General features: G+C 58.1%; 1 protein-coding gene across 2 annotated transcripts; it reads right to left on the reverse strand.

Moving 5' to 3' along the window:
* Positions 1-6,158: 6,158 nt before the first annotated feature.
* CYGB (cytoglobin) lies at positions 6,159-15,663 on the reverse strand. 2 transcript variants are annotated; one of them, XM_033438584.2, is made up of 5 exons: positions 15,373-15,642; positions 14,764-14,896; positions 10,269-10,500; positions 9,811-9,974; positions 6,159-7,468 (listed from the first exon to the last, which is right to left on the reverse strand). In XM_033438584.2, the coding sequence occupies exons 1-5, from the start codon at positions 15,410-15,412 to the stop codon at positions 7,435-7,437; spliced, it is 603 nt and encodes a 200-aa protein (XP_033294475.1). In that variant the 5' UTR covers positions 15,413-15,642; the 3' UTR covers positions 6,159-7,434. The 2 variants fall into 2 exon arrangements, with proteins under 2 accessions (XP_033294475.1, XP_004275559.1); XM_004275511.4 differs by lacking the exon at positions 14,764-14,896 and having other exon boundaries at positions 15,373-15,663.
* Between the last annotated feature and the right edge of the window lie 13 nt (positions 15,664-15,676).

The raw sequence follows: 15,676 nt of genomic DNA on the forward strand, positions 1-15,676 counted from the left end.
CCAAGAGGCGAACCCAGTTTTCGGGTAACAAACTGTCTCTGATCCCTGCCCTGTTCTCAGGGACCCACCTGACCTCTTCCCCCCACTGCTTCCCCAGGCAGGGGGCTCCTCAGGACTCCCAGCCTGGCCCCTCTCGGGGGAGACCCCTCCTCTCTGTCCCTCCTCCCTCTGCCCACCTGCTTCTGGTCTTTTGCTTTCACCCAGCACTGTTTTCTCCCCTGCTGTTCCTAACTCATCCAGGGACTGTTTCCGAGCATCAGCTGTGGCTGGACGATTCTAAACAGGACAGAAGGGCAAGGAAGACAGATCCTGTCTTCATTAAAAATGTTGATATTGTTTCATCGTGGATTTTGTGGGCATTAATTTCTATTTTAAAAGATATTGGGACTTCCCTGGTGGCGCAGTGGTTAAGAATCCGCCTGCCAATGCAGGGGACACGGGTTCCATCCCTGGTCCGGGAAGATCCCACATGCCGCAGAGCAACTAAGCCCACAAGCCACAACTACTGAGCCTGCGTGCCACAACTACTGAAACCCGCGCGCCTAGAGCCTGTGCTCTGCAACAAGAGAAGCCACCGCAATGAGAAGCCCGCGCACCGCGACAAAGAGTAGCCCCCACTCGCCACAACTAGAGGAAGCCTGGGTGCAGCAATGAAGACCTGACGCAGCCAAAAATTAAAAGAAAAAAAGGGGGGACTTCCCTGGCGGTCCAGTGAACTTCGTGCTTTCACTGCTGAGGGCGCTGGTTCAATCCCCAGTCGTGGAACTAAGATCCCACAAGCCGAGGGGGCAAGGCCAAAAACAAACCAAACAATTGCATTAAAATATGATTTCTCTTGATTCTTGGGGGTTTGGGGTGCCCCTGTAAGCTTTGCCCCTGAGGCGAGTGCCTCACTCATCTCATCCTAGGCCAGCTCTGGCAGGCGAGGTCCACGCCTTCATGGCAGGCTGCGCTAATGAGGGAAGCGGACAGTCCAAAAGTGCAATATCAGGTCATGATCAGAGCCATAGGAAACCTAGACCAGAGCAAAGAGAGAGGGATGAGACAGGGCTGTTGTGTTGGAGGGGTGGTCAGGGAAGGCTCCTCTAAGGAGGTGATGTTTGAGCAGAGACCTGAGTGAAGGGAGGGACAGAGCCATGGGATGATGCAGGGGAAAAGCATTCTGGCACAGGGAACAGCAGATGCAAAGGCCCTGGGGCAGGAATGTGCACGTGCCTCTCAGGAACAGCAGGGAGGCAAGTGTGGCTGGAGCACAGAGAGGAAACTGAGGCTGGAGAGATGGGCCCTGGGCTAAATCGTGCCACCCAGTGGGCCAGGCCAGGACTCTGCATTCTGTTTGAGTGTGACTGTGGGAAACTGTGGAGGGTTTTGATGGGGCGGGGAGAGGGCTGACACAATCTTATTCACATGTAAAAGCATCCGCTGGGTGCTGAGTGGAGAAGAGGACGCAGGGGGCAGGAGTGGAAGGTGCAGGCTGTAGAGAAGGCCTTGCGGTTGCCTGGGAGGAGATGGTGGGCTCCTTCCCTGGGTCGTTTCAAACAGGGGACCAGCCAGAATCCCTGGGAACATGTCTAGCACGCGTGCCACCATGGAGTCAGCTGTCATTGTTGTCACTGTGTGACCCCGACATAAACCATTACTTGGGTAAGAGCTCCAGGAGGCTCCATGTAAGCAAAGAGATCTTGCTGTGAAACAAACACGTGCCAGATGATCCCAACTTAATAAAAAACGCAGTACATGTATGCCAGGTGTGATGTACGCCAGGTGTGATGTACGCCAGGTGTGATGTACGCCAGGTGTGATGTATGCCAGGTGTGATGTATGCCAGCGTAGGGAAGAGGCTGCGAGGATTTACACCAAAACGGTAACAGTGGTTGCCTCTGCTTGGCGGGATCACAGGTAATTTTCCCTTCTTTGTGTTTTCCTTTTGTCCCCAAATTCCCTGCAGTGATCATATGTTGCTTTTGGAATCATGCAGAACCCCCGTGAATGCTATTTTTATTGTTTTGTTTTGTTTTGTTTTTTGCGGTACGCGGGCCTCTCACTGTTGTGGCCTCTCCCATTGCAGAGCACAGGTTCCGGACGCGCAGGCTCAGTGGCCATGGCTTACTAGCCGCTCTGCGGCATGTGGGATCTTCCCAGACCAGGGCACGAACCCGTGTCTCCGGCATTGGCAGGAGAATGACCAATAGTTCAGATGAGGGAAGTGTATCAGTGCCAGGTTGTGGGCCCCCCCCGCCCCATGGCTGAGGAGCTCGGACCATCTTTGTGAGGTCTTTGTGAGGTCATCGGAGCCACTGGACACTCTTGAGGAGGAACAGGGCCCCTTTTGTCCCCAGCAGACTGAGCCGGTGGCCGTGTGAGGATGGACTGGAGAGGGCAGGGAGGCTACAGTGGGGGTTAGGCCTGAAACAAGAGGGCAACAAAAGAAAAGGACAATGGTCAGAGGTGGCGGCTGACTGCTCCGGGTTGAGGGTTTCATGTGCGACAGAGAGGATCTAAGACCAAGAAACTGAAGTGACAGGGAGTCGTCTGGGGATGGAGTCTCTCTTTGCCGGGAAATACTGCAATTGGCCCTTGGTGCTAGTACTGTGGCACTCGCCACGTTCCCTACCACATGGCCATTGCCGATTGGACCACAGGTGGGCACCTCACCCAGGGCAGCCAGTGGCTTCTACAGTGGCCTCAAGTGAGAGCTTTGTCCACAAACACTCACCCAGAAAAGTGGGATCAAACAGCATCTCTCTGCTGGGGGGTCCGAGAGCTGATTCCTCAGTGGGAAGCCGTGGAAGGCTGAGAGGCTGGGTCCAGAGGATTGGAGCCCCAGGGACTGTGCACACTGCAGTGGGGATGCTCAGGCCCACACTGAGGGCCGGGAGATTATGGGGCCTGGAGCTGTCCTCTCCCAGGCGACCACCCAGTTCCCAGGCCCCTGGGCAGCTGTGCTGGGGTCCCTCCTTCTAGCGAGGCCGGGCCATGTGGTTTTTCCTGACTCCCGGAGGCCTGACTCCCTTCTTTCAGCATGTCTGTCCTTCACCATACAGCACCCCTCACTTTGATTTTCCTTTTTTTTGGCCGGCGCTGCGCGGCTTGTGGGATCTTAGTTCCCCAACCAAGGATCGAACCCAGGCCCTTGGCAGTGAAAGCATGGAATTCTAACCACTGGACCACCAGGGAATTCCCCAGCCCCCTCTCACATTGGGAGCCTGAGTGGACCTCTGTTTCCTGCCACAAAAACCTTCTGACCCAGTGTCTCCAACCCTAAGGGACTGCCAAAGTCCAAACTCTTACCCTGGCGTGGCAATTCTTTTATCAAAGGTATCAGCTGAGGCACTCTGAAACCTACTGCCGTGGGAAGTGTGGAGGGGGCACTTTTTGAGGTCAAGGATGAGTGTTTTTCAGCTGTGGTACCTCGAAAGGATATTCTAGGAAAGCTCTGGGAATAGGGTGAGATGAATGAGGCACTTGCCTGGGGCACAAAATTTAAGGGGGGGGGCAGTAAACAAAGGAAATAATATTTAAATACAATATTTAAAAAAATCTTTACTGGGAAGTCCCTGGTGGTCCAGTGGTTAGGACTCTGCGCTTGCACTGCCCAGGACACGAGTTCGATCCCTGGTCAGGAAACTAAGATCCTGTAAGCCCAAAAAACAAAAGAAAGCCTGACTGTTAAAGAAAAAAAAAAAAAAAAAAAGATCTTTATTAAAACAAAAATATCCATGATGAACAAAAAATTCAAAATTTTAAACAAAGACAGGCCGTTGTTTCTTTTAATGACCCCACGTACGTGGCTCTTGTGTCCCCAACTGGGTTTATAAGTGTTGACATAGGTGAGCTAACAGCTTGGGAGATGTGGGGTTTTATGTAGTCTTTTTAAAAATGGAGCATTTATTAACTTTTTCCACTTGGGTCAAAACACGGGAGGATATTTTCAGAAGTATACATGCGGTGCACATTTTTTTCTTTTTGCCTCAGGCCCCGTTAGGGCACTACCTCCTTTAAAGCGAGAGAGGAAGTTGTGCTCCAGAGGAAGGAAAATAGGAACGTAACTTCGCCAGCCGCTCAGGCAGCGGCTTCCCGGGTGATGTTCCTGTCGTGGCCAGCAGGGGTCGCTGTGGGGCTGCGCGGCCAGAACGGCTTGGCCGGGAAGGTGCCTCACAGCCTCTGCACCCCCGTTCCTAACACCCCATCGCTCACCGCTCGAGCACGCCAAGGGGGTTGACACAGTTGCTCAGCTCTTCGGCGACAAGGTTATCCCTGAGCATAGAGCACAAAACAAAACTCCAGTCGCTGCTCCTGTACCCTGTAGCCCCCTGCCCACAGCCTGCAGCCCACCAGGACACACGGGCCCTGCCCAGCATCACCTCTGTTTGGACCTTACCTGCCACCCTACTCAAGCAGCATCCCTTGCTCAAGTGTAGGATGAATCACTAGTTGCCAGTGTCCTCTCTGTGGGGGGTTGGGCAGTGGAGAGAACCATTCTCAGGGGCCACATTCCAGAATGATTCCAAGCCAACCGAAGTGAACTGGGGAGGGGTTTTTCTTCCTAAAGACTACCCCCCACCTTCGACCACAGATGCCCCTTTTCCTCTTACTCCCCTCGGCCCCACTGTCCCCACAGCCCTCTGGCTCCGGCTCAGCCTGAGCCCGCCAGGGGCCATGAACTGGAAGTCTCTTTCAAGAGTCATCGCTCATCTTGGCCAGCAACCCACCCCCCGCCCTCCATTTGCTGCTTCCGGTGGCCTGACCGTCACTCTGTCCTGAGCATTCCCATGTCCCCAGCACGGTGGCGTGCATCCTCCGTCTTGCTCCTGGTACCTGCCTCGCCAGACAGGCCTCACGTTCACTCCTGTTTTAAATTAGAGGTGACCGTGGCTCGGAAAGTGTGAGTGACTTGCCCAAGGTCACACAGCATAGGGAGACAGCCCAGAGCCCGGGGCTCTCTCTTGCAGCGCCGCCTCCCTGGAAAGGTCTTGCCTCGCTCTGTCCTCTCCACGCTGCGTGCCCGTGTCAGTGCACACAGCTCACTCTTGGCCCCAGGTACTGGTTTGGCTTTCTAAGAGTGGTATTTATTTAGTCTCTGGATTGCTATCCAGCACCTCTGCTGTGCCAGGCCCAGGCGATGAAGGCCTGGATTCAACAAGTTCACGGCCTGGGAGACAAGACCTTTCTTGTGTGTCAGCTGAATCTTCCCAGGCAGCCGGGAGCCCTCCCAAGGGACAGAGGCTGCTTCCTGCTTCTCCTGCAGCCCACCGGGGGTGGTGACCTCCTGGTCCCTCCTCAGGGAGTCGATGCTGCTGACTGTTGCCTCCATCATGAGTGAGGGCTGGGCAGACCTGGCCCGAGGCTGTGGGGTGGGAGATAGGAGGGGCTGGGAGCAGAGAGCTCAGGGAAGGTATTGGGGGCCTAAGGCTAGTAAGGACACACTTCCTCTTTCTCAAACGCCCAGGGGCTGCCCCACCACTCGTACCTTGAGCATAAGGCCGGGCCTCAGCTCTTGGTGTGGGATGCCCAGCTCAGGTCCAGAAGGTGAAGGTCCTATCCTTGGCTGGCTTGGCTCACTGAACTAGCAGGGCCCTCCTTTCTGAACATCTCTCCCTTGAGTTCTCTCTCTCTTCTCTCCCCCACGTGAGGGAGGATATTTCCAGAACAAAAGAGGAAAAGCCCCCGGACTATTTTTTTTTTTTTTTTTGCTGTACGCGGGCCTCTCACCGCTGCGGCCTCTCCCGTTGCAGAGCACAGGCTCCGGACGCGCAGGCCCAGCGGCCATGGCTCACGGGCTCAGCCGCTCCGCGGCCGGGGCACGAACCCACGTTTCCTGCATCAGCAGGCAGACTCTCAACCACTGCGCCACCAGGGAAGCCCCCCCCTGGACTTTTTTAAACAAGCAGACTCCCTTCTCCCCTCCCACCTCTAGAGCCCAGCTTCCGTTCTGCAGCTCTGTGCTCCTGAGTGAACAAGCCGGGGCCCCCCACCACCGTCCTGAGCCCCAATCAGAAGGGCCCGCGACCAGCCAAGGCTGAGACACAGGTGAGGGGGACCCTTGGGCTGGGGGGTCGCCTTTCAAGAAAAAGTCCCGAGTCGAGACTTGAACTAAGGAGGGGAGACAGAGGCGAGGGGCAGGTGGCAGGAAAAGACCAAATGAGCGTGCACAGACACAGGAAGAACGAGTCTGTTTAATGACATGGCTGGGTCTAGTTACAAACATCAGAAACTACAAAAGGAGGACAGGCAGTTACACGGATGGCTGCACGAAGATGGGACAGGAGGACACAGGCACAGTAGCCACAGCAGCAAAACATCTTTGAGGACAATACACGTGACCAAGGGGCACACATTGGGGGGGTCCCCAGCAACGCTGACCTAGATGGATGCAGAGGGCTGACTGCAAGCCAGCAGCCAGGAGAGGCAGGGGAGGGAAGGCCCTCAGCCCTCAGAGCCCCAGGAAGAGATGGAGGCATCTGGTCCCGTCACCACTGCCCCACTGATAGCAGCCTGGATCCCCCTCCCGCCAGGGCCGTCTGTCTTAGTGGCAAAGGCAGATGGAGCTGCCATCCGAGGTTTCTGGACCATGGCCCCTCCCCTGCTGCAGTCATCCTGTCCAGAGCTTCTGGCCCCCTTGCCCATTTAGGGGCAAGTCAGGGACCCACCTCCTTTTGTGGGGAGCAGAGGTAGGGAACACCAAATCCTTTCTGCCCGAAGTGGAAAGCAGGAATGTGGGGAGCTGGTCAGAGAATGGGCTGGGCTTTGCTGGCAAGCTGGGTCACCCCAACCCTGCCCACGCAGGCCCGGGTCCTCTCCGTGCTGATGTGGGACCCCGTCATCTCTGCCGGAACACTCTGTTCTCTGCCCAGGAGCTGCCAGGACCCCTCGGTGGGCAGAACCGAGGCTTCACTCGTGCCTCTGGGCCTTACTGATACACATTATAGATATGTATGTGTATATATATAGATATAGATTTATATATAGATTGTATATAGAATATATCTGTATATACGGTAGACGTGTGTGCGTGGTATTCTAGATAAGTGATGTGGAGACCTGTGTGTGGCCAGGCAGATAGAAACAGGGCTGGTTTGCTCCTCCAGTGACTCACAGGCCTGCCCCCGATTCCCGCTGGCCGCTCAGCTAGGTCTCTAACAGTGAGTAGAAAAGCTAAGAAGGGTGTGCCCGGCTCTCCAAGGAGGAAGGGGCCCCCACCCCACAGGCCACCCTCTGCGCCGCTGAGCTGGGGTCAGCAACCAGGCAGCTGATGCAACCTTCCGGCGGCTCCAGGGGGACTGTGGCCGAGGCCGAGGCAGCCTCTTTCCAGGAAGACGAGTCAGGGATTCCTCCAGCTTCCTTGGCACCCAGAGATGGAGGGTCAAGGAGCGTCTTCAGAACTCGGCCTTCTGCTCAAGGTGCTGCCAGGGAGCGGGGAGGAGAGAGGGGGTCCTATGGCCCCGAAGAGGGCAGCGTGGCCGGTGGGCTGTGGACGAGATAGGAGATGTAGGTAACAGGTTACTAGGGCCTCGGAGTGGGACCAGGGAACCTGGGGAGAGGGCAGAGGAATCAGGGGCTGCAAGGCCAAACGGTACCAGCCCAGAGACCCACAGGGCCCGTGAAAGAAGCCCACTAGACCCAGCTTCTAGGCCCTTTTCCGCCAAGACCTCGGCCGGCCCATCTGAACCTCAGATCTTTTTCTCTAAAATGTGAATCATGTCTGTGGTGCCCACCTCCGTGGGATCTGAGCTACAGAACTGCCTGAAAGTGTTCCACAAACTGCGAACAGTGAGCTCTCTTCCTCTTAATTCTGAGACATGCGCACTCCCTGGTTGGCCTGTGATGCCCCCTTGGGCCACCCATGGGCATTCTCTGCACACGCAGCCCCTTTGCACTCACCACCCCCAAACTCCGCCACCTCCTGACCACACACACACACACACAGGAGTGCGAGCACACCCTGAAGCAGAGACAGTTCAATAAACAGTGGCGTCTGGCTCGCTATTACGTCTCTGATAAGCGAGGCTGGCTTATCAGTTCTAGAAGCCTCCAGCCTTCTAGAACTCTGCCCTGTAACTCTCTCTCGCCCTCCGAACCCCTATGGACACTGGCAGTAGTGGGGTCTGCAGGCCCGGGCCCAGGGAGACACGCCCTCTTGGGGGGGGGGTCACACCGTGTTCCCAGGAGACCAGAGGTGGCACCAGAGCGTGCAAAGGGATGAGGGGACAATTCCCCTCAGCTGGGGTAACCCAAATGTGGGGTGCTCAGGCCCAGGAAGGCGCAGGGCCCCGGCCAGTCCCCACGGTGGCCCATCTCCATTCAGTGCACAAGGAACAGAAAGGGGGAGGCATGAAATTTCAGCGGTTTCCTAATGCTTGGGGTTTGGCGAGATTTAAGTCCCAGGGGTCCAGCTACGGCAAGAGAGGGGAGGGGACAGGGCTTCGTGTCGGGAAATGCTGTCCATGTGTTTCTGATTCACTGGGGCTTGCACGGGCCAGCTCTCTCTCTTCCGTCCCTCTAGGCCCCTATAAAAAAGCCCTTTTCTCTGGAAGCAGGAAGTCTCGTCTCCTGGCTGTAAACAAACTCATCTTTGGCGGCAGAGCCTGCCTGGGGAGAGGCGTGGGAGGGCAAGCCCCCTCCCCCCACTGACCCCTCCCCTGCCCTCCGGCTGCTTCCGGGCTGCCGGCTCTGCCAGCTCCTCCTCCGACAGGTAAAAATTGCCTGCCTGCTTCCGTTTACTCTGAGGTCTGGGGCGGCCCGGGCCCAGCTGTGAACATCTGGAGTCGCTGCCTGGCCATTGCCAGCAGCCCCCGAGGGCTCCGCGCTCTCAGGGTGGCGAAGGGAGCGGCAGCAAGCGGGGGCCAGTATGGTCAGAGGCAGGAAGGCCGGGAGGCCGGGCCTCTGCAGGCTGCCCTCGGGGGACCTACTCCGCGGAGCTGCGCGGGGATGCCTGTGTGCAGGAGGTCCGGCCGGCTCCGCGGACCAGCTCGGAGCCCGGGGAGGGGACGCCGCCTTTTCCCTGGGAAACTGCTGGGAATGTTTCTCTCCAACGCGTGTCCCGAGCCGCTGGCTGACCCCTGCTTCCCATTCCCGCCTCCGCTCCTCTCCCCCCTCCCTCCTCCAGCCCTGCCTCCGCCCCTCCATTGAGCTCCCAGAGCCCCAGCCCCTTGGGGGCCCAGGGAGGCCGGAGTGTTCCCAGCCGCCAAGTCTGGGGGCCAGCCCTCCCCTCAGGAGTCACCAGGCCAGCCACCCTCCTGGAGCCCGTTCCCCGGGGGCCCTCACCCCAGAACTGGGAACCCGGCCTCCGGGGTCAGCCCAGAAGTAAAACCCCCTGCTGGTGTGCGTGGGAGGGACACCCACTCAGGCCCCGGGTGGGCCCCGGCACGTGCGTGCGTCCTCGTGATTCTCCTGGCTCCAGCCTTGCTGAGGCCAAGGCAGGAGGGAGCGCGGTCAGCATTAGATGCAAAACAGCCCCATGTGATTGGTACCAGGGAGGAAGTGGCCAGAGCCGGCCTGGGCTGCCTCTGGGCCCGATGAGCGGCCTTCCCGCCAGGAACCTCTGGAGCCTCTCTGCCCGCGGCAGCCTCGGTCTTGGGGTGCCCTGAGTGTCCACTGGTTCTAGGGAAAGAGAAGGCTCTGCCCGAGGAGGATCTGTGTGGGGTCCTCGGCGTGAGCGGGCCTTTTCCTATCATGCCTGATCTTTAATGTGTCAGACCCCAGGTCCACCCTCCTGGAACTGTTCCTGCCCCGGTGGTCAGTCCCTGGGCGCTAGGAGAGGTGGGAGGCCAGGGGACGGGGGAGGATGCGGCAGGGAGGCTGCCTCCTCACGTGGTGGCGTTGGGGACCTGCTGTACCCAGCCCACTTCCTTGTAGGCAGCGGTCACGTGGCTGTAGATGAGGCCGCGAAGCTTGGCCCAGGCTCTCTGCGTCTCGGGTGGGAAGTCATTGGCAAATTCCTCAGCAATCACCTCCAGGATGACCCCAGAGAGGATCTGGGTACAAAGGAAGGAAGGGGGAGTAAACGCCTGGGCATCCTGCCCTCTGCAGCCCCCAGAATCCCTTCTGTCCTGTGTTTGGCCAAGGGGATTGTTCATTAAACAAGAACCTGGCAGCTTTGGGAACCAGACACCCTCAAGGCACAGCCCCCATCCTGCCACCCCTCCCGGGAACAGCCATGCCGGGGGAAGAGGCTGGGTGGCCCAGTGGCCCGCAGGCTGTCATTGGTTATGGGGCTCTGGGGTGGAACAGGGTGGGTGGTGGGTGGCAGCACCCATCCGGTGACATACCTTGAAGTACACAGGCTCCACCTTGTGCTTGAGGGCGTGGGCTTTGCCCACGAGGGCAAGCACAGAGGACACCTTCTCGGGGTCGTGCAGATTCTCCACCACGGTGTTGAGGGCCCCCATGACCCGGCAGGCGTGCTTCCGCAGCTGCGGGCTCCGCTCCATTTCCAGGGGCTCCTCCATGTGCTTGAACTGGCTGAAGTACTGCTTGGCCGACGGGAAGTTCACAAAGAACCTGGCAGGAGGAAGCAGGTGGGTGCTGAGCAGGGGGTGGCCTCAGACCCCACCCTGAAGTGTCCAGACGATGGTGGGGGGGTGGTACGGAGGTGGGAGAGGCTGAACCCACCCTCACCCCACCATGTGTAGCAGTTCCTCAAACACACACCCTTCCTCTGGACGACCTGGCTTACATGCAGACCCCTCTCCAGTCCCGGCCATTTCTATCTGCCAGGTTTGCAGCTTCCTCTCCCAAGGAAGCAAGCTTCCTTGCTTTTTGCCTTCTTTCCAAACTCCACACACCCTTCAAGGCCTGCTCCAGTCACAGCTGAGAGGGTAAGAGCCTGCTTTCTGGAATCCCCAGCCGGTGTGCCCTTGGGCAAGTTAACTTTTCTGCAGTCAAATGCTCTATCCCTGAGCTATACCCCCAAGTTAACTTTTCTGAGCCTCAGTTTCCTCATCTATGAAATGGGCATCACTGTTCCTATCTTGGTTGTGAGTCGTTGTGGCTGTTGGGAGGATGAAACGAGAAACAGCATGTGGAGCCCTGGCACAGTGTGGACACAGGGGGCTCAGTAAATGCCACCCGTTTTTATGAAGTCAGAGCTCTCCTCCTAAACAAAGGAAGGCCCGAGCGGCTTAGCTGACTTAGCTCAGGTCATGGAAGGGAAGAAATGAGACTCAGTCCTCCTCCCAGCCCAGTCCCTTCCCTATTCACTACCCTGTTTCCCTCCTCAGCCTGCATAGTCATCGGTTGATTTAATTAAAGATATGGATTGATGTCACCAGCCTGGTGAGTCCTTCACGTCTGTCTGTACATCTTACCTCTCCAACCAGCCTGTGCACTTCTTGGGGCAGACCCCAGGGCTTTCTAACCCTTCCCTCTCCAGTTTATCTGAAATTGTCTATCCCCCCCGCCCCCCGCCTAATATCACATTCACTGGGTCGCTCTCATGCTTGAAAACATTCCATGGCTTCCCACTGTCTACCGGACAAAGTCAAAACTCCTTAACCTCAGATTCCAGGCTTCTTAGAAACTGTCCCACACCCGCTTCTCCAGCATGGGGTCCACATTCTTCCCTACGCTCCAGCCCAACAGCTTCACTTACCATGGGTTAAAGATTCCTCGGCATGCTGGGCCCCTTCCACATGGTGGACCCAGCCCTCCTTCCCCCGTGTCAGCTGGGCCTCTCCCTGAGCGCCCGGCCTGGCCCCGGGCGACCACTTTCCCTCCAAGGCCATTAGTGTGTTCCCTGCCATCTTTCACGGCTTCTTCCTTGTGTGTCTGTCTGGGTCCTGCAACCCCAGGGCAGAGCCCGGGTCTCATGCACACTCTGACCCATCACCTTGGCCCAGAGCCCTGCACTTTGCCGGATGGTGGTGATGACATCTGCGATCCCTCACCCAGCTGGGGCGGGAGGTATGTGGCCAGACTCAATCAGAACTTACATAACTGAAGCCTCAGAAAATGGATGGAATGTCCTGGACCTGTTTTCTCAGGTTGTTTCACACTTTTGGAGTGTCCCCTTTGTGATTAGAGAGAGCTGGTAATTTGCCAAAACAGCCCTTGGGGCCTGGGGTCGGGTCTCAGATCTGAGAGCTGGAACAGATGCAGGGAGAGCATCTGGCCCCGGCCACCCTTTCAGGCTACGAGGAGGGCCCCTCTCGGAGGCCAAGTGTGACCTCGGGCAAATCGCTTCACAACCTCCTGTCTGCAAAAGTGTGAGAGAAGTCCATGCACCCCTGCTTGCTACTTCACAGCTGTACTGGTGAGGACAAATGACGCGATGGGTCTGAAAATACATTGGATTTCTCTGGAGAAGCGTCGTAATGAAGGACAGATACCCAGTCTGGATTTAAATGAGGATCTCTGACTTTAGAGGTTTTACATTGCAACAAAAATACTAATTTCTATTTGGCTGGTGAATAACAATGTGCAGAGCATCTCCACTTGTTATTTCATATAATGCCACAATGAAGTGGGTATTACGTCCACTTTACTGATGACAAAATAACAGGGACTATTTATTGAGCACTTACTATATGATCTCATTAATTCTCGCGATATCCTCCTGAGGTTGGCACTGTTTTTATTCCCACGTTCTGGATTAGGAATTGATGCCCACGGCTGCATCAGTGGGCCAAGCGGAGTGGGTGGCAGGACCAGGAAGGTGCCGGGGCGGCCCCGGCTATGATGGCTTCCCCGGACCGCCTCAGAGGCTGCTCTGCCGGGGATGGTAGCCTGGGACCCGGTGGGTCTCCCGTTGTGGCCCTAAGGATGGTCCCGATGAGCCCTTCTTCTGGGCCAGGGGAGTCAAGGGGCCTTGCGCTCTGCTCCTTCATCCTGGCGTTTCTCTGCGCCCCCCCCCCCCCACCCCCGTGTTTACTCCTGACCCTCCCAGTTCCGGCCTGCGCTGCTGGGAGAAGCCTCAGCAGCCAGCTTGGGGAGTTTCTCAGCTTCCAGAGGCATCTGGGCTTCCAGGAGAGCCTGAAATAGGCTTGTCTGAGCGTGAGGGGGAAGGCGGCAGAGTTACAACCGGGAGAGGAGCCTTCCTAGAGCATGCCTGCTCCCTCTTGGTCTCCTCCCGGCAGGGAGAGGAGGCGTGGGGTCTGGGCAGCCCCTCTGGCACCATCCTCGAGGCTGCTACCTCCTCACAGGAGGAGTGTTGGGGTGTGGGAGTGGGGAGGGAGGAGGTGAGAGTGCCCGGTCAGAGGGCGACTGTCTCGGGCTCTGTCCCGCCCGTCCTTGTTGATGGGGCGTAAAGACAAGAGGGGTCTGTGACAAAACTGAGGGGCACAGGATCTGGGGAGGGGCCTTATCTGAGAAGCTTATCAGTCGAGTCCCCCTAACACCCCCGACTGGGGCGGACATCAGGAGGAGAAAAAGGAAAGGGAGGCTGGTGGGACTTGGGGCTGGGCGAGGGGGTGCCGGGCCAGCTTCTCTTCTGAGCTGGGCTGAGCTGGGCTGGGCTCCCGGCAGCAGAGGTGGGGTCCGGCGAAGTGTGCCTGGGGTTATCAGCGGCCCAGATCTAACTGCTATCTCAGGCTTTCTCAGGTTAACTGTGGGCCTCCCTCTGAGCCCTGAGCACTAGGCGACCACCCCCTCAGCCCAGACCCAGTGCCCATTGAGGAACGAGTTCCCCTCTGGGGAACTAGAGGGGTACAGAGAGAGGATGAAACCCTTGCCAAGAGCTCAGACTCTCCAGAAACACCTCAGGGTTCAGTTCCTTCCTCGGCACCCCCCATTCCTGGGGAGGTTGGGTGGGACCCTAGGCGCCGGATCTTGGACACATCCCTTACATGTCCTCACCGGCAAACGGCAGGGCGTCAGGACAAAAAATCTCCAAGGTCCTTTGGACTTTGCCTCATTTCCTCTTGGTGACCCATGTGCACACCCGGCTGCATCCTGAGGCCTGGGGGGCCCGCATGTGCCGACAACACAGCGGAGAGCAGCCCTCCGGGGACGCAGTCTGGCGCATCTGTGACTCCACTGTCCACGGTGTGCTTGAGTGGGTGCTCGCACGTGCAGAGCTGCACCTCCCAATGTCTGATGGCTTCGGGATCTGAAATCCCCTCTTAGCTTCCCCACCACCCCCGGCTGTTTCTGGGCCTGGGAGCTGCCCAAATAGCTGTCCCTTCCTCAGGAATCCTCCTGGAACTCCTCAAGAGTGCTTCTTGCTCTTTTTTCTCCAAAATCTGTTTCTAAGTTGGAATCAGGGCACATCGATATGGAGCTGAGTAGGTCCCAGGCTTGGGGGAGGCACAAAGGAGAGAGTTCGGGAGAGAAAGAGGAGCCAGAGACGGGGCCAGGACTGGGAGACAGGCATGCACTTCAACTGTCCTTTCCACAGACAGGTTTCACCCCATCTTCAAACAATCAGACTTTCCAGATCTGCCCTAGATTTGACAGCTTCCCTCTGCCAAGGACAGAGGGTTAAGGGGACCTCCCTGCCTGCGCCCCCAGGGACCGGCATGTGTGGGAAGAGAGCACCGATCTGTAGCTGTAGTCAATTACTAGCTTGTGTGGCTTGGGGACATTAACTATATGGGAATGGTGTGCATGTGCACTGGTGTGTAGGTGTGTGAATAACAGTGTCACTCTGTGTGTGTGCGTCCCTCGGGGGCATGTGGTGCCTGAATGACCCCTGAGCCCAAGACACATGACCCTTTCTCCCCAGATCGGGGTTTCAGGGTGGAGCCCTGTCTCCTGAAGCTTCTCCCTTTCCCTCCACCAAACTCGGCAGGGACTGTATCCTAGGGGACTGTTTGCTTCTCCACTCACCTGCACCTCACCTGGGAGCTCCCTGCTGGCCTGGCCCCAGGGGCAGGAAGGGGCCAGCTGGGAAAACCGGACCTCCAGGGTCTACTCCTTCTGACCTCTATTCTTTCGCCCTTTGCTCTGTTCTTCCAAGTCTCTGAATACAGAAAGGGGCTGAGCTGGAGAAAGGGGTTTGCTCCTTTGTCCTCCTTCTCGGCTGGTCCTCAGTTTTCCTGTCTCTAGAATGGGGAGCCCCCAAGGCCCCCACTGGAAAGGCTGGTAAAATGTGTGTCCATAACAGCTCGGTTGCGTGGCTGGGGTCGCTGGTGAGGAAGGCATGGCTGGCTGAGCCAGGAGTTCTGAGGCCCGGGAGGGGAGGGAGATGGAGGTGCCCTCCTTCTGCGTCTGGCTCCTAGTTCCTGGTGAGCACCTCGCCCAGAGAGAGCTAGGAAGGGCTCGGCCAGGGCTTCGTCCACCCCAAGGCGCCCCACGCTGCCCGCACCCCGACCGGCCCGGCCCCAATCGCAGCTGGGGAGGTGGCGCCCGAGCTCGGACCCGGGCCGAGCCCGCCTCTGCCCGGAGCCGCTGCCGCCGTCCCTCCCCCGGGCCCGGCCGGGCCGGGGCGACACCTACCGCACCAGGATGGCCACCCCCACGTCCTCGCAGTTGGCATAGAGCCGGGCCCACGTCGCCTGCACCGCCTTCCTCTCCGCCTCGGACAGCTCCTCGCTCCGCTCCCTGCGCTCTATCTCCATCTCGCCCGGCACTTTCTCCATGAGCAGCTCCCAGCGCAGCCCGGCTACGCTCGGCGGCGGCGGGGCGCGGGGAGCCGGGGCCGGCTGCGTGTGCCGCTGGCGGGCGAGTGGTAGAGCGCGCCGGAGGGAGGGAGCGTGTCTGTGCGCGCCGGGTGTGTGTGTGTGTGTGTGTGTGTGTGTGT

Source organism: Orcinus orca, chromosome 19, assembly GCF_937001465.1.
Source record: "Orcinus orca chromosome 19, mOrcOrc1.1, whole genome shotgun sequence".
Classification (NCBI taxonomy): domain Eukaryota; kingdom Metazoa; phylum Chordata; class Mammalia; order Artiodactyla; family Delphinidae; genus Orcinus; species Orcinus orca.